This window comes from Marasmius oreades, chromosome 7, assembly GCF_018924745.1.
Source record: "Marasmius oreades isolate 03SP1 chromosome 7, whole genome shotgun sequence".
In the NCBI taxonomy this organism is placed as follows: Eukaryota; Fungi; Basidiomycota; class Agaricomycetes; order Agaricales; family Marasmiaceae; genus Marasmius; species Marasmius oreades.
In genome coordinates this window covers 574,575-591,794 of record NC_057329.1, presented here as the reverse complement: position 1 = coordinate 591,794, position 17,220 = coordinate 574,575, and the positions used below count along the sequence as shown (strand labels likewise).

At 46.4% G+C, this 17,220-nt stretch overlaps 6 protein-coding genes across 6 annotated transcripts; 2 read left to right on the top strand and 4 right to left on the bottom strand.

The window, feature by feature from the left end:
* Positions 1-3,374: 3,374 nt before the first annotated feature.
* Positions 3,375-4,201, bottom strand: E1B28_010894 (uncharacterized protein; the record flags this gene model as incomplete). The annotated part of the gene is made up of 3 exons (XM_043155880.1): positions 3,375-3,881; positions 3,931-4,026; positions 4,079-4,201. The coding sequence occupies 3 exons, from the start codon at positions 4,199-4,201 to the stop codon at positions 3,375-3,377; spliced, it is 726 nt and encodes a 241-aa protein (XP_043005662.1).
* Positions 4,202-4,499: 298 nt separating this feature from the next.
* On the top strand, positions 4,500-9,099 carry E1B28_010893 (uncharacterized protein; the record flags this gene model as incomplete). The annotated part of the gene is made up of 13 exons (XM_043155879.1): positions 4,500-5,010; positions 5,069-5,145; positions 5,207-5,443; positions 5,495-5,776; positions 5,829-5,934; positions 5,991-6,258; positions 6,311-6,527; positions 6,582-6,876; positions 6,935-7,293; positions 7,345-7,750; positions 7,808-8,019; positions 8,073-8,243; positions 8,296-9,099. The coding sequence occupies 13 exons, from the start codon at positions 4,500-4,502 to the stop codon at positions 9,097-9,099; spliced, it is 3,945 nt and encodes a 1,314-aa protein (XP_043005661.1).
* A 317-nt stretch (positions 9,100-9,416) lies between these two features.
* Positions 9,417-11,127, top strand: E1B28_010892 (uncharacterized protein; the record flags this gene model as incomplete). Its single annotated transcript, XM_043155878.1, has 7 exons — positions 9,417-9,854; positions 9,910-10,044; positions 10,091-10,174; positions 10,229-10,360; positions 10,413-10,544; positions 10,594-10,946; positions 10,995-11,127. The coding sequence occupies 7 exons, from the start codon at positions 9,417-9,419 to the stop codon at positions 11,125-11,127; spliced, it is 1,407 nt and encodes a 468-aa protein (XP_043005660.1).
* A 2,639-nt stretch (positions 11,128-13,766) lies between these two features.
* On the bottom strand, positions 13,767-14,687 carry E1B28_010891 (uncharacterized protein; the record flags this gene model as incomplete). Its single annotated transcript, XM_043155877.1, has 1 exon — positions 13,767-14,687. The coding sequence occupies one exon, from the start codon at positions 14,685-14,687 to the stop codon at positions 13,767-13,769; it is 921 nt and encodes a 306-aa protein (XP_043005659.1).
* A 103-nt stretch (positions 14,688-14,790) lies between these two features.
* Positions 14,791-15,072, bottom strand: E1B28_010890 (uncharacterized protein; the record flags this gene model as incomplete). The annotated part of the gene is made up of 1 exon (XM_043155876.1): positions 14,791-15,072. One exon carries the CDS (start codon positions 15,070-15,072, stop codon positions 14,791-14,793), a length of 282 nt encoding a protein of 93 aa, XP_043005658.1.
* Positions 15,073-15,520: 448 nt separating this feature from the next.
* Positions 15,521-17,083, bottom strand: E1B28_010889 (uncharacterized protein; the record flags this gene model as incomplete). Its single annotated transcript, XM_043155875.1, has 2 exons — positions 15,521-16,708; positions 16,769-17,083. The coding sequence occupies 2 exons, from the start codon at positions 17,081-17,083 to the stop codon at positions 15,521-15,523; spliced, it is 1,503 nt and encodes a 500-aa protein (XP_043005657.1).
* Positions 17,084-17,220: the final 137 nt, after the last annotated feature.

Below are 17,220 nucleotides of genomic sequence, written 5' to 3'. Positions count from 1 at the left end.
AGGTGTTGGGTCGCCGTGGGGTTGGTCTGAGACCCTCTCTCATTAACAAGAAAGCTTCCAGCATTGCAGGAAAGGAAGTTGGGACAAATTTCTACAGGCGATTTCTGGCACAGCATTTGGATTTGGTTGCCAGACAGACCACCATGCTGGAGGCATGTCGGGCACAGGCTCTCAACCCTACCCTTGTTGGTGAGTTCTATGATCTCTTGGAGGAAGTCATAGATGTAGGAGATGGGTTGAAGATTCATCCGGGTATGATTGCTAACATGGATGAGAAGGGGGTCAATGTTGCAGATGTTGGGGCACAGAAGGTTATTGTTGATCGTGATCAGAAAACAGCATTCACAACATTGAACGCAAGTCGGGAGTGGATAACTATTATTGAGACGGTGTTTGCGGATGGTTCCAGTATGAAGCCTACAGTTATCTTTAAAGGTGCTCGGACAAATGCAGAATGGTCCCGAGATAATCCTGGTGGTGCAAGGTGGGTCTTCAGTCCATTTATTAATTCTGTACATTGTGCTGCACTCAACTATCCCACTATAGTGTAGCTTCATCTCCCAATGGCTGGACAGATCGGGAACTTGGATACACCTGGCTGAAGAAAGATTTCATTCCGGAGGTCCGCCGTCGGAGGAAGGACTTTGGGCTCCACTCAAAGTATCCTGCACTTCTTATTCTTGATGGCCATAACAGCCACTGCTCCTACGAGTTCTGCAATGCGGCAGAGAAAAATAATATTCATATTCTCTGTCTTCCATCCCATACTACACATGCTCTGCAGCCATGTGATGTTTGTGTCTTTTCACCTCTTGCTCGTGCATGGAAGCAGATTGTCATGGAATCGGCAGATCAGCAGATCACCATCTCAAAAGCAAACTTTCTCTCTCATTATCACAAAGCCAGGGAACGTGCAATGAAGGGAACCACCATTACCTCTGCATTCCAAAAGACCGGAATTCACCCTTTTAACCGCAACATCATCCCTACTACAGCCTACGCACCTGCACAGAATACTACTACTCAATCATCCCAGCCTATTCCTGCACGACTTCCTTTTGGTCTAGTTCCAGTCGCAGCCCCCATCCCTCTCACTGTCACATCTGCCCCAACTGACAGCCCAAACATTTCTGCCACCAGCGGACGCACATCAGTCACAGCCACTAGCGACAATCTACTTGAGTCCCTTCGGATTCAGAAATTCGAACTTGCTCTTCCCGATCCCCCTGACAATGAGGCACCACCAGAGGAGCTCTGGGAATATATCGACCTTCTTGTTCAGACTGCCAAGCATGCCAGCACTGAGCTTGATTGTTCATATGCTCATATGGTACTGATGGATGAGGAGAATGCTAGATTACGGGAGGTTGCACAGAGGAAGGGTAAGACAAAGAAGAAAACCTATGCACAGGGGCGTGCTCGACATCTTACTGATGCACAGGCCTTAGAGGAGTTGGCGAAGGAGGATTGGCGGCTCAAGGCCAAAAATCTACTGAAGGAAGTTAAAGTTGCACACAAGGCTTTCCAACACCGTCTGAAAACTCGACAGCAAGAATTGGAAAAGTTGATCGGAGAGGCCAGTGGGGATCATGGCAAACGGCGAGGTCAAGCTCGGGGTAGAGCTAGAGGTGCTGGTGCTGGTCGGAGTCGAGGTAAAGGGCGTGGCAGAGCAAAGGGCGGCAAAGGAAAGGGTCGTCAAGTTGACGTGGTATCAGAATCATCTTCAGGTGAAAATTTTGACTTCTCTGCACTATCTCCACCCCCCCAGCCATCTCAACCCCGACCTTGCCCCCGTCGAATTAACAAAGGGACCAGTCCTGCCGAAACTTCAGCAGCTGCCTCTCACACCACTCCACCCCTTTCTGCCAAGAGCAACAGCGATGACAATGATGATGAATATGAGATTGGGAATGTCTCTATTGCAGATATATTGACCCAGGAGCTCAGGGACAATGGTTATGACAGCAGCAGGGAATTAGTTGATATGCCTATGGAAGATGACAGAGAGACCAGTGAGAATGACAGTGAGGAGGTGGAAATTGGTGTCAAGAAGATTGAGAAACATCGTCGTGTTGAGGACAAGCTGCAATTTCGGGTCTGGTGGGATGATGGAGATAAGACTTGGGAGCCATTTGAGAATGTTGATGAGCTGGAGGCATTAGACCAGTATCTGAAGCGGAAAAGTGTATCCTTTGTGACTGAATTAGCTTAAATAATATTCGCCTTTATCTACGCTTCATTCTGAGCCCCCTATTGTGTATTTTGGTTGGGAACTCGAGGAGATATCGACACTTTTTCAACGAGCGCGATTGTGTGACGACAGCGACGTCGCTTAAATCGGCAATTTCCGACTTCGCCGTGGGGCCACGTTTTCGACACCCCCTCATTAAAAAATTCATATCTCAATAACCTCACACCCTCCCCACACAAAAATTGGTAGGCACATACCTCAAAAGGTGTTTTATGCAACTGTAATTTATTTACAGGTTCTGGTACGTACTTCTTTAGTTATACTAATATTTCTCCTTAGATTGCCGACTTCCGGGTCAATGACAGTATAACGTACAGCCCCCTCAGATATATTGCGACGTCGTGGCGCGAGCCGCCAGCGACACCATATTCCATCCATTTGCTTCTTTTTCTATTCTATTCCAGGGGGGCATTATCAACAAAGGCATTAACGATTTGAATTTTATTGGAAAGTATTATGGGAACCACAGGGAGGCGGCGGGTTGAATCGGGGAGATAGCGAGACAGGGGAATGTACACGTAGGGTAACGAGGGGATACAGTTAGTGTGTGGGGTAGTGTGTAGGATAACGAAGGTAACATATGGCATTTTACTGTAAGAGGTGAGCGTAGTGGGCGACAAAAAGGGCTGGTGAATAGCCCCGTCCCGACGGTTATGTCGCCTTCCTCATCTTCATCGTCTCTTGCCGTCTCTCAACCTGCTCCACAGTGGCCTAGACCATGGCGCTCATGGTGATGAAGGAGCTAAGTGAACATGGAAAGGAGAGGTAAGAAAGAAAGGACGTAGAAAGAGACCACGTACGTTTTTCGTAGATAGCAATAGCATACACGAGAATTTGCATATGACTGACATGCAAAGAGGCTATCGCTCGGCGTCTATGACCAAGTAAACAGTTGTAGGGTGTAAGAGAATACGCCCTTGGAGGTGACCTCTACGCATACGTGTAAAGCACATCCTTCGTGACCTCACCGTCAATTCAATTCCCTATGTTATTCGGTTAGATACAAACCGTCAAGCTTTGGAGAGAATGAACATACCTTGACCCAAAGAGAGCCCAAGTTGAGACGAAAACGAACAGCATTGTATTCAGTAACATAGGAGGAGGAAACACATACAGAAACATATCAGATGAAGATGGAGTACCCGGACCAAACATGCACACGGAAGCGTTGCCATAAGTCTTTTCGTACGTTGCGGTCTCTGTCTTGCGTGGCCTTATCCGAATCCTCTGAATCCTCTGAATCCTCTGAATCCTCTGAAGCCTCTGAGCCCTCTTCTGAATACTCCAAGCGATCGTTGTACGTTGATTTTTGTCCCCCATAGAACCAGCCTTGAATGAACGGCCCTTCTAGTTCTATGGTAGTGTCCCATGATGGCCAATTAGCGGTCGGAAAATTGGTGTATGCGGCTGCAAACGCCATCCAATAAGCTTCTTGCCCCCATTCCCAGTCCTGCGAGTGGTGCCTTTGCTGAACGAAACTGGACATCCACTGCGCGATACCCTGGTGCAGCTCAACCCAGGATTGGGTGTTTTGGTGGTCAAACGTTGGTGGTAACGGCAAGAAAGTCGGATAAGGAATGGTGGCGGAGACAGCAGATTTGGATGAAGTGGAATGGAAGGTAGGAAGGTCCTTGCCAAATCGTCAACGTAGTGCATGGAAAATCAACCGAATGGCTTACCTTTTCTACCCGTACCAGATGGGGCGATTCCTCGCTGATTATGGGTTGTAGAAACATGTTGTAGGGTTCAGGAAGTGACAAAGAAAGCTGGAGAGGCTGGGATTCGTCAAAAAGACTGGATAGTCGATATAAAACGAAACATGCTTACCACTGTTGTGTCAATCAGATGGGGCGGTAACTTGCCCTCGAGGGAGATAATTAGAGGGATTTGATGGATTTGTTTGGAAGTGAGAGTGTCGAGGGAGTGTTGAAGGACAACAGAGGTTGTCATTTTGAAAGCGAACGGATGTGGAGAGTCGTTGAGGGGAAGAACGCTGTGCACGTGCTCACGTGTGCACACGCACTTCACACGCACCAATTGCGTGAGTCTTTTTTCTTTTTCCTCCCACTTCTCTCCTCAATCCCAATACCTCCACAGGGCTTGCCAGTAGCAAAATGGATACATCAGTATCAGGAGTAAAAAGTATGTTTTTATTGTTTTATTTCAACACATTATATATTATTTCTGCAGTATTCCGTATGCTTTCAATGGAGGACTGGCAATCAAGAGACATTTTTGAATGTCTGGCATGCCCAAAACGGGGGGGAACTATCAACAACTTGGACGGAAGAACTTATCCAAACATCGGGAAAGTGAGAAGCATCGCACATATGAAGACATCTATATTCAAGCTCAGCGGAATAATCCGTTGGCATCGACATCGACATCGACACCAACTTTGACACCAACCTTGACACCAACCTTGACACCAACTTTGACACCAACTTTGACACCAACCTTGACATTCAACACCCCACCCATTTCTTCTGCCATTCCTCCTCTCAGCCAAGACTCCCTTGGGTCACAATATGAAGAAATGATGCAGATATCTGCCCTTTGGACCCCAACAAACAGAGAGATTTCTCTTAGTGGAAATGAATATTTTGCAGAGGACTATTATCAGGACTATATTCAAGCTTTGGAGACTGAAGAAGTCATCTTCTGCCGTCTTCCATCTCACCATGCAACAGAATCATCAGAGTTGCCAGATGAAGTTGATGATGGCAATGAGGAGGAGGAAGTTGATTATGGGCCTGAAAGTGTGTAGCAACATCATTTTCAAATTCTGTTCTATACAAGCTGACAGTTTCTTCACAGTTCCCTCCATTTCTGATACCACTTCCTATAAAATTCCAAGTACAAGCACACCAACATATCCTTGGGCTTCAATGCCTGTAAACCTGTTTCCTTGCATGTTCCAGTTTTAGCTGTTACTAATGAACTGTTTTTTTCCAGTTGTTTCTGACACAATTGTTGTTCAGTGGCAGTACAAGAGTTCGGTTCTCAGAGATCCAGAAGACAGCAGTGATTACATGGGCAAAATCTCTTGGAGCACAGAATGTCCCATCTCTTGATACTTTGAAGAAAGCTCAGAAAGCAATTGAGGATATGGTGACAAGGCCAACAGAGAAAGTAACATCTTTCTCAGGTACAGTGTTCTATATCAACGATATAGCAAAGGCTATAGCAAAGGTAGTAGTATTTCAACATTTACTTCTGTTACTGTACTTACCTTATATACAGGACTTCTCAAACCCAATAACACGTTCTGCAATGATTGAATATCCTGAAGATGGTCAAGACTCGATGTCAGAACTATGTCATGGAAAGAAGTGGCTGGTTGACCTTCCACGTGATATGCTGACAATCACTGTTCACGTAAATGGAAGGCTTTATTTTCTTGGCGAGCTATTACAATGTCATGGGGGTGGTTTTTTTATTCCAGACCGATTTTTTACAAGGCGTATGTCTGATGGAGAGGAGAAAAATCTGTATGCTATTGGACATGCTGTTCAGAAAACACAGGTAGGCTTCAAATTCCATTTTAATCTACTCTTCTCATGACTTCATTATTAAGAATGGTTTTATTGTCTTTCCTGAACAAATTATTCTACCAATAAGCACATTTCGAAGAACATATGAAGATCTTCAAGACGATGGACATCTTTCTTGTGGATTTGCAGGTGTGATTTTTTTTTCCATGAATGACAATTATTCTAACAGTTTATGGTCCATTCAGAATGCTCAACTTCATATGGAGAACAGATGCCCCATCCAAGGCGAAAACATGCAAAAGGCCGCATGGTATATGGTGTACCACTCATCATTTTTGTTGATGATGTTAGTGGAAATATATCCAAACAGTGGAATAAACACCATGCTGTCTATATGTCAAATGGCTTGCTTCCAAGGCAGATGATAGAGAAGGAGTTTTGTACAAGATTTGTAACCTCCTCACCCCATGCAACACCTATGGAGCTGGTGAAAGCACTAAAAGAGAGTATTATGTAAGTTTCAAAAATCTCCAGTTTGAACTTGACTAAGAATTCAAATTGACAGGAAAGCAGCTGAACATGGAGTTGATGCATATGACTGCAAGTTCGAGGAGGAGTGTCTCCTTGTGCCCCATGCACATTTTTGGGCTGGTGATAATCCAATGCAGGCAGAGGAATGTAGCCATGCTGGACTCCAGTGTAATTTTTTCTGTCGGGAATGTAAGGTTGGGGGAACTCAAGAAGTGAAGCGGACCAATGATGGATTTATGAAGTTATTCAAGGTGAAGTAGTTGTTTGCAATTTTCTGATAGTGGTAATTCTAATCTTGCTTATAGTCTGGTGAAGCTCGTACACCAGAAGATACAGCTTCCAAGATATATGAACAACTGCAACTTTCAACATTATCAGGTGCTACGGAGAAGCTGAAGAAACATAAAGCAGCCACTGGAATTAATGATTCAATCTGTGCAAACTCTCTTCAAGCAATTGTTAATCTTGGTAAAACCTTGTATAGTGGAAAGCATCCAGATGGTCTTGGGAGAACCAAGGAAGAGATTCAGACTCAGCTTGGGGAAGAAGTTAAACATGCTGTAGAGGAACATGGTATCAACCCATTGATCGGTATGCCAGGTGAGTTTAGGCTAGCTATTGTACAGCTGTTGTTTTTAGTGTTGAATTTTATTGTCAGGTGTCAATATGCATCAAGATACTCCAACAGAAATACTACACACCATATTATTGGGCATTGTGAAGTACTTTTGGGGTCAAACTGCTTATATTCTGGAGAAGACCAAAGATTTTTCAATTTTTCAAACACGACTTGCATCTTTCGACACTTCGGGGCTAAATATACCGAATATCTCTGCAGAGTATATCTGTGCCTATAAAGGAAGTCTCATCGGAAAGCACTTCAAGAGTTTAGCACAACTAATGCCTTTTCTAATCTATGACCTTGTTCCACAAAAAGTGCTTAATGCATGGTCCATTATTGGGGAACTAGTGGTGCTAATATGGCACACTCAAATTGATGATATGGAAGAATATCTAGTACGTTGACTGCATTTTTAATTCTCAATAGAACTAAAAAACTGAATTTAGAGCAACTTATCACATACTATTGAAGCATTCTTGAATGTGACTGCAGAATGTGCTCCCAGCATTCTAATATCAAAGCCAAAATTCCACTTTCTAGTACACCTTCCAGCACATATTCGCCGCTTTGGACCAGCCCTCATATTCTCAACCGAGCGTTATGAATCATTCAACCATGTATTCCGACTCTCATGCATTTATAGCAATCGCCAAGCTCCAAGTCGCGATTCATGTATAGCTTTTGCAGCTCAAGACATCACAAAGCACATTGTCACTGGAGGATATTGGTGTGATCCAACTTCTAAGAAGTGGGTTCATGCTGGCCAATCTGTACTCTCTTACATGGAAGACAGCACACTCTACCATAGACTCCTTGCAATACCCAGCACTTCAAAAAATAAAATCCATCCTTGTGAGCTTTTTATAATATTTTTTCTAAACTGACATGTACTTAGTTAATATTCTACAGATGCAATAAGGCTTTCTCCTGCCAAACAGCCAGATACAAGCAAACTCAAATTAACTTGGCAATTTACAGAGGCATCTAAGGCATCCAATAGCCAGGATCAAAGTTGGAATACTCTCAGATATCAACAGTTCCACTTAGGTGTCTCTGTAAATGCTCGAAATGGAGATCAGGTTCGGTGCAGTATGTTTACTGCATTTCAAGATAAGGAAAAGGTAGATATATTCAACCTTTAATAAAGAGATTTTTAAGCTGAATCCTTATACAGATTCAGATTGGAAAAGTCAAGGAAATCCTTGCTGTGTCCAAAGAATCATCCCAAATAGGTCTAGTCACTTTAGAGATTTTTGACTTTCTTCCAGAACCACATGGACTCCTAAGAATGCCTGTCCTTGAACTGGATAACACTCAAAATTCATTGCAAATTGTAGACCCAATAGTGAGCTTTAGTTAATATCTTTCTTCATCAAACTATATGCTTATTGGTGTAGAAACTCATTTGTGGGTTGAATGTACAACATGACTGTCATGCAGGAAGATGTACAACATTCAAAAGTGTACCGATCGTTCAAGAGCGGTCTCAAACATCTCGCTCTCAGCTTGTTGTAAATCATTCACACTTGCAGAAATTTGTTCTCAACACTCATGCACTCCACAACCATCTGACAATCCCCAAACTTCTCCCACCCTCACTCATATCTGTACTGTCAAGGCCTCCTCTTCCATCTGCAGAGCAAATAGCGCTCCGTACAAAGGCAGCAAGTTACATTCGAGCCCAATATGCCAGCAAACGTGGGTATACTGAAAACAGTTCTGAGCTGTTAGAGTCAGAACCTCTTCCATTTGAAGGCTCTAGTAGTATGCGGATTGGTCGTGGTCGTGGTCGTAGTCGTGGTCGTGGTCGTAGTCGTGGTCGTGGCACTCGAGGTCGTGGTCATGGTGGCCACAGTAACAGCCCAGATCAACTTCATGATCCTAGAACTAATATCGAACAGGACATGGCAAATATTGGAACACTTGACCGTAATCGTCTTGTTGAGTTGTGCAAGATATTTTCCCTCAGGCATACTGGAAACAAACCGGATCTAGTTATGAGATTACTGGACATTTCACAGGCAGCTATACATGCCGAATCAGCTGTTGTGGAGGACTTGGAAACAGAACACATCACAGAGACAGGAGAACCATACACTATGGAGGAAGGAGAAGAACCACATGCTATGGAGGAAGGTGGAGCACACACCCATGATACAGTGATGAGATCTCCAAATGAAGGAGAATTTGAAGAGTCATAGTGAGGGAATGAGTTTGAGCCATTGTATTTGTTTGGTATTTGTATTGCCTTGGATAATGAAAATCTCAAAGTTTATGTTCATAGAGTTGGAGGACTCTAAGAATCATCAAGTTGAGTCATTGGGAGGGTGTGTATTCCCTAGTGGCAATGTCCTTGAGGACGGAACGGGTTTTGCAGCCTCAGGTTTCTTCAAAGGCTCGCATGTCATGTGAGGGCGTGACGGTGTGTCACAGTCAGTTTTTCGATTTCAACCTCCATCTCCGTTGGCGCGGCAGGTGTCCTTCTTCAATTTCACTCCTTTCTCCTCCATCAAACGTTATGGGATTCTTCAAAGAGGTTATGGACCGATCTACAGTGCCCGCTGATGCAAGTAACGCGAACGTGACAGCCGGCTCCTCCATCTACAACACCAACTCGACAGCTGGCTCCTCCATCTACAACACAAACGCGACGGCTGGCTCCTCTTCCTCCATCTACGACGGCATGGATCTGCAAACTTCTTATCAAACTCCCGGTCGAAGCATTGCGACGCAAGCATTAGCTCGCACTCTCGAAGCCCAGGGAACCTTCTCTTGGACTTTGCCAGGAGAAGTGTCTCCTTCCCCTCCGACTCTTGAGCAGCCTTGCGAACGCGTATTTGAACTCGGAGACGATACTCCTCGGACGGCCAAACGTATGAAGTTGTGCATAGAGGAAGCTTCCAATGAGTCGGGTCTCGACAAGAAACAGATCAAAGCGGCTGAAAAGTTCGCAAAGGTACGTTCTTCAGTCTTCATATTTGTTACTGATTCGTTACTTCATTCATTTTCAGCTGCACAAACGGCAACGCGATACTGTCCTTTTCATCAAAATGCAGAGCATCGAGAAGTTGCTTCAAAGCGGCGCACAACAGACCCAGAGCCCCGAGGCTCCATATGCAGCGCTTTTACTGGACAGCAGTTTCAGGGTACGTTCCCATCACGCCAAGATTTGAAACTGATCCTGCGTTGCAGTCATACCTACAGACCAAGATTATCGGATGTCTACTATCTCCTGACATCACGAAATATCTTGGTGGAGTATCCGGCGCTCTTATGGTGAGCTTTTGTCGACGTACGCTCTCCAATTCCATCTCCCTGACAGATGTTCAGAGCCTCATTCAGCGAGAACCCGACCTCTTCAACATTCCAGAGAAGTTATTCGAGCATCAAACACTTATCTCCGAACTACAGAGCATGGTAATTGATGGGCTTGCCAGTGCAAGAGGCTCCATCAAGACAAAGGTATGAACCAGATTCCTTTCAGCTCCAGACCGACAACTAATCGGTTTTGCAGCTCAAGGAATCTCTCGGAAGAAAGAAGAAAGGAGCAGGGACGGGGCCTCAGCCCATCTACACTCTCTGTTCCAGTTTGGCCCCGCCTGGTATGGAAATAAAGGTTACTCACTGGGCCCGAGTCGCCTACTTGGTGAGTTCTCAACGTTGTGCTTTTCGTTCATTTACTGAGTCGCTTGCAGCGATACTGCTTTGTTAAATTCCAGGTCTTCGCCAAGGAACCGCCTACCACCAACTCCGCCGCCACCACCACTGAGACAATGTCAAGTGCACCCAATGACACCCACTCTGACGCAGCAGCAACCGACACCGATGCCAATATGGACACCGACACCCCCGCCAATGCCAACGCCTCTGCCAATACCAACACCTCTGCTGCAGCCAATGCCGACCCCTCGAAGCCCCCCAGGAGTGTCAAGGCATTCTATCGCAAAACTCATTTTTGGAGATTTGTGGACGACTCACTTAGCGATGTACGCCTCGATGCCAAGGAGGCGGGAGTTACTAGGATCGGTCAGCGACAGAAACTGAGCGAGTGAGTGTCATCTCGAAATCCACCAGATGATTTGCTGAACAACATCAGGTTTTTTCAGGTCATTCTCAAGGAGGACATGACAGACTATGCGTCGCCAAACACCTTCAAGACACCCGCTCAGGACACTACGGCTGTCGTCACGGCCTGGCAGTGCAAGCTGGACAGGGCTATAGCCTTTTGACCGCCCGGTTGTTCATCTACATGTCCACTTGTCTCTTTTCTTGTTACCCGCTATCGCCAGACCTCACGCTAACTGTACAATCCCCTCGTTACCCTACACGCTAACTGTACATTTCCCTCGTTACCCTACATACATTCTCTTCTCTCCTTGATTCAATTTTGGGAACCCGCCGCGCCTCCTCCTGCTTCCCATACCCTCCTTGTACCATTTCTTGACGCAAGTACTACTGCATGAACTCCTACAATCCTTTTTGTGTACCGATGACTTCCGCAATAACACAATTTTGTCAATGCCGATAATGCCCCCCCTGGAATGGAATAGAAAAAGAAGCAAATGGAATGGAATATGGTGTCGCTGGCGGCTCGCGTCACAATGTCGCAATATATCTGAGGGGGCTGTACGTTATATCGTAGACAGCAACTCAAGATATCTTCACCATATAATGGATTATATGGTGACGATATCGCAGGCCCTATATCACTTATATATGATCCGACTATATATTGAGTAGATGGGGCCGATCTCCGTGACATATCATGACATTATTCTGACACTATAAAAAAGCACTTATTTGTACGATATGGGCCAGCTTTGGCGGTGTAGGCAGATTCAGGAGGGGGGCATATTGGGTAGCATGTCCGATCCGTTGACCCCCAATTTGGGCCATTTTTGGTACATATTTTTGGGTCAATTTGGGCAGATTTTTGGTACATTTGGATTGGGGTGGGAAATTTGGACCATTTTTATGTACCATTACTGATACAGCCTCACACCTACACCACTGATTATTTTACAAATTTTTTGGGTATACAACATAGTAGAAAAAATTAAAACGGTCCGGTACTTACCCTCAGCCAGGACAATACTAGCGACCCATTATCATGTACATACGGATCGGACCTGGCTACCGACGAGGCCACTTACGCACACCAGGGATCGTAGGTGGTGCTCAATTTGGGTGATTTTATGTACATTAGGATCGGAGTGTCGGCCAAAATGAGACCCCTTTTTGGTACATCCCGGATAGGACAGTCCAGGGTATATGCCCCCCTCCTGCAGATTCCCGTGCGCGCTGATAGCTTGCTTAATGAAGAACCCCACAGTCTACAGAACCCACACGACGGCTAGTAATAAGTATGGTGTAGAATTCTCAACCGTCATCGGCCCATCAACACGCAACTACCTTCTTCTCTTTTCCTTGCAGTTGGACCGTCACTCGTGTTAAGGAAAGTACTTCACACGTCGGTCCTCCTTTTTGTTTTCTCAGTCGTCCCGTACACGGCCTCTTGACGGGACAGCCACCGTCCCGTCAGGAACGACAACGGCGAGCAGCCCTAGTTCGTGGTGCTTGTGTGAGACCGGAGTGAGATGGAATCAGTGTCCAACCGAGCCCTACTTAGGGCAAACAACGCCGCTATCCGTTCCGCTGCAGCCGACTGTTTCCGAGGCAGGGGCACAGAATCTGGAGAAAACGTATGGAAGTAATCTGTACAGACCCGTATACGGTACGGCAACGCGGGCGTAACCGTATACGGGAGAGGAAGGAGGGAGTATCGCACAGGATAATTCGCAGCCCACCTCTGCCGACCCGAATTATACCTTTACTGTTCCACTGAGATATGCACGGCTAAAATATCGATATAATCGTCCGACATAGTGGTGCTGAGAGCCGAGAGAATCAAGCCGAAACTGAGGTCTGTCGCGTACGCCTGGGTCCAAAATATATGTCACAGATCTTTTCCAACAGCGGCACAGAAGGTGGCATTCCAAGTCCTTATGCATACAAGGTATGACTCGCCTTTTTGGGATTCGTGACTATGGGCGTGGATGATGGACGGAAAAGGCAGGTAGGAGGAACAGGAAGGCTCGTGAATCGCCATGACGAAGGGAACATATCCACTCATTCGGCCGGGAATATGGATCTACATCTATAATGACCCAGCTAGCTCAGCTGAGGAAGACGAGGAAACCTGTCCTTCAGTCTTTAGTCTCGATGCCGTCGACCAGAACATCATTGGCTGCAATACAGGCATCGGAACGACACCAACGAATAACATCCTACCGCCCGCGGGCGCTGTCGAGCGATTTTCGTAAGTCAAATTCTGTAGGGGATTGGGGGATCCTAGTGGGGCGTATGGGGTATCATGCACACGATTGTCGTATCTGGAAAGCCTAGGGGGCGGGGGCTGAAGCTGAAGGTATCGACGACGAGTCTTAGTGCTCGACACAGTCCATGGGTGCGGAGTCCAAAGTAACAGGGCAGCAGCCACCCGCATGCTTAGAGCTATCGCTTAGAATGGTAAGGCGCGATAATGCTTGGCGGGTCTGATGTAGCCTGTAGGTAACAAGCGTCGACGTCTGGATTAAGGGTTCAACTTTGGTTCGAGCGGGCTTTGGGGCTTTCGGCAATCCTAATCCACCTCTGTTTAGAATATTCGAACGCTCTGGAGCATGTCGAATCCGAAATGACTAGGAGAGAACAGGTGCTCTTCCTCTAGCAGTATCTCTAACTCGGTATCCGTTTCACAAGCTTCGATTCTCTGAATAGCAGGTCAATTCCTGAAGTAGGCCAATATAGTTAACCACAGCCACATACGAATAAAGTTGTAGATGATAAATCAGGCTGTCCCAGATCTCGTTTATTTGTCCCCGCTCTTCAGACTCTCTTTCACCAATTCCTGGAACTCTTCCCTCAATATGGACTCCCTCCTTTCTCTCTCCTCTCTCTGTAACTTCAGAATACCTCGTTTCTCCTCTGCACTGATGACCTGGTTTTCCTTCCTCATCCGCACAGCATTCATTCTGCGGTGTCGACTACCGCTCATAACATATCCCACACCCTCGTAGTCGGCAATTTGGTCAGGAGTTAATCCAATTTCACCACGACGAGGAATGCGAGCGTCAGTGTCGCCATCTTGAAGGAAAGCAGCCATGGCACTCCCTTCTCCGCGAAGAAGAGCCCCGCCATAGGACCGTTCATCCACTTTCTTTGCGATTGCTTTTTGTGCTGGCTTTGGACCAACTTCATCGTCAGAATCGTCCGCATCCACATGAGAAGGGGACGGGACAGGAGGGGGTAACATGGAGGCAGAGCTTGTAGGATCGGCAGTAGGTTTGACCACCCAATCGTCATCGTCATCGTCCATAGGCGTCTGACTTCGTGTACGACTAGCAGATTTAGGAGGAGGGGACGGGTTACGACTGGTACTTCTTTTGCGGCTTTTGGACCGGCGGCTACGCCTTCCCTCTCGTTCATCTTCGTCATCATAACTTTTATGCCTGCTTCGAGACCGACGTCTTTTGCTGTCTCGCTTAGATTCCCTCTCTTTTTCTTTCCGCCGTTTCCTTTCCTTTTTCTCTCTCCTCCGTCGCTCTTCTTCCGAAGAATCAGTATCGGTATCTGAGTCATACCGTCGCCGTTTGGATGACTTTTTGGAATCTTTTTCTTTACGTTTCGGGGATCTAAAAAAGAGAAATGAGTGTAAGCCGGGGGTGGGAGTTTGCGGTAAAGACGTTGAACATACAATCCACGCGTGGGTTCTTTTGGTGACGGTGGCCATACATTGACTGTTCTGGATTCACGTTGAAAACGGCGACTGTTAAAATAAAGAAGTTGATCAAACAAGCACAGGCGTAGCTGGACGAGAACCGTGACGCACTTCTCTAACCAGTCAGACCCACCCCCACCTCTGGGTGGGTAGTCGTCATCTCTGTTTCTTCGATTCGGATACATGCTCTCCTGCCTTCCCGAGGTGGCTTCAGAGGGACCTCTGTAATCTCCATACTCGGGTGTCCCTCTCCTGTTCTCGCCTCTATGTCCATGCTGATTATTATCGCGTGCACCGCGGTAGCTGTCATGGTCATCCCGTTCTCTGCCTCCGTCTCTAGCTCGTTCTTGGTAGCTCTCTCTACCGCTTTCCCTATCCTCACCACGCCTCCAATCATCTCTGTTTTTTCTGTCCGTCCCGGTGTCGCTGTCTCTTCGTTCTCGACTGCGACTCCGGCTTGGGCTTCTTCTATTCAAATTTCGGCGTACAGGTGATTGTGGACGACCACGAGCGCGATCTTGTGATGATTGTGGAACTAATCCCAATCTTGAAGGATGAACGGTCGCCATCTATGTGTAGTGGAGGTTCAAGAGCAAAGAGTTTTCAACTGGGGTGTGACAACCCGCTGACCTTTGTGACATTAAATTTTCAGATAAGATAAATCCAATCTAATCTGTCTCCCAACACTTTCATCCGTTCTAGTCTATGGACCATGGACCCTTCAACAGCGCATGGATGATGGTATGATGGGAAAAAAAAACATCTATTCGAGATCGTACAGGACATGTTAAATTTATAGATCTAGAAATCAATAGAAATAAAAATGAAATAATCACTCCTTGACGTTAAGTCATGCGGATAGTAGCACCCTTCGTGCCGTCTCTAACATCCTTCAAAAACTTGACCAAATTCGTTCCCCCAGTTCCCTTCAAGTCTGATGTTTCACCGGTACCTTCCCCTCCTCCACCTATTTCATCACGGGTGCGAATCGAAGCCCTTCTAGCAGGTCCGACGATATATAGCGATACGAGGATTATGTGTTTATCCCTAAACCCCTTCAACGCCACAATCGCTTGATTATAGGCATCAAGCAAGGCTGTATTTCTGGCGTCATCGGGATCAGCACAGGTATTGTTGACAACGAATTGCCGTAAAGGTCTAGTAGTGGAACGTAGATGATTGAGGAAATTTCGGTGGTGTCTGGGCATATACAGTTGCATTCTAGCAAGGAAGGATTGTCTCTCAGTCGTAGACGAATAAGAGGTCGACAACGGGCGTGTCGATGAGTGTGAGATCTCGGAGGTAGAGGAAGGCGTCGTAGACCCGGTAATTTCCTCTGAATGGGAGTACTCTACAACACCCAGGAAGATATCCATCGCGTGAATCAGCGAACTCTGTCCTGCACTAGGACCGGATAGCTCTGTTGGGACCTCTAACCCCTCCGCTTCCTCTCTGTCTAAACCCTCGAATGTCCACGGTCGCCGATCAGAATCAGCACCCTTGAACCAAGGTCTGATTTTATTATAGAATATGTCTGGGTCGCAACCATGTCGGACTGTCATGAGGAGGTTGCTAAGCTCATCAATGACTTTTGCTAGGCGAGTGAGGTACGATGTGATACGCTTCACAGCAATCTCATCGCTTACGAACAATTCGTCCATAGTCGAACGCATGAGAGACAAGGCCTCAACACCTCGTAGCTCTATACGAACAGAAGTCAAGTAGAACTCCTCTTCGTCCCCCAGGCCAGTAAAAAGGGTTCGAGACTGGAGGTCGTTGAGATGAGGCATGGTGGTCGAATTGGACTTGGACTTCCAGTTGTATAGGACATCATCGGAGTACGTGAGAACAGGAGGCAGCTGCAGATAGTTCGAAACTTGCAACAATGGGATAGTAATCGGTGAAGGAATCTTGATATCATTGTCCAGAGGAAGAGAGTGGACGTAGAAATGCATGATCCAGGCTAGCACAATATGGGCTCTACGGAGCACAATTTCTGATGATTTCAGGTCTGTCGTTGGGAGTAATGGTAACTAAAAAGTCGCTTGTTTTCAATATACTATCATATCGGTTATAGAGAGAGAGGAATTCACCTCCCGCACCCTCGCCCTCCAATGCGAAGATTTATCCTTCTCTTCCTGACTCTGATCGACTTTCTCCCCCAATTGTAAACGATCCTGGATCGCAACATCTAAAACGGCCTCCCAAGCCTCCCACTGCACAGGAAGTCTTCCCAGAGGTTCCTGCGGCGGCATGAACCCAGAACGGTTGTCGACGTCGAAATCATGGGCTGCTAGTGTGGTAGTGTCGACAGAACCGAGGGTTGTGGCATTTGCGGTCGAATCTGGACGTGGTTGAGAGAGAAAATGATCGGGTGGTAGTGTATTAGATGAGAAATGAGGTTCCATCTGGTGGTGAGGTTAGGAAGAAAAAAAGGCGGTTCATTTTGACCAAGAAAATTTTCGATAAATATCAGATCTAGTGCATGTGGGACCAGATTTCAGCGACCGGAGTTTGTCAAATCCGAAGTTTTGAAGTCTGGAAT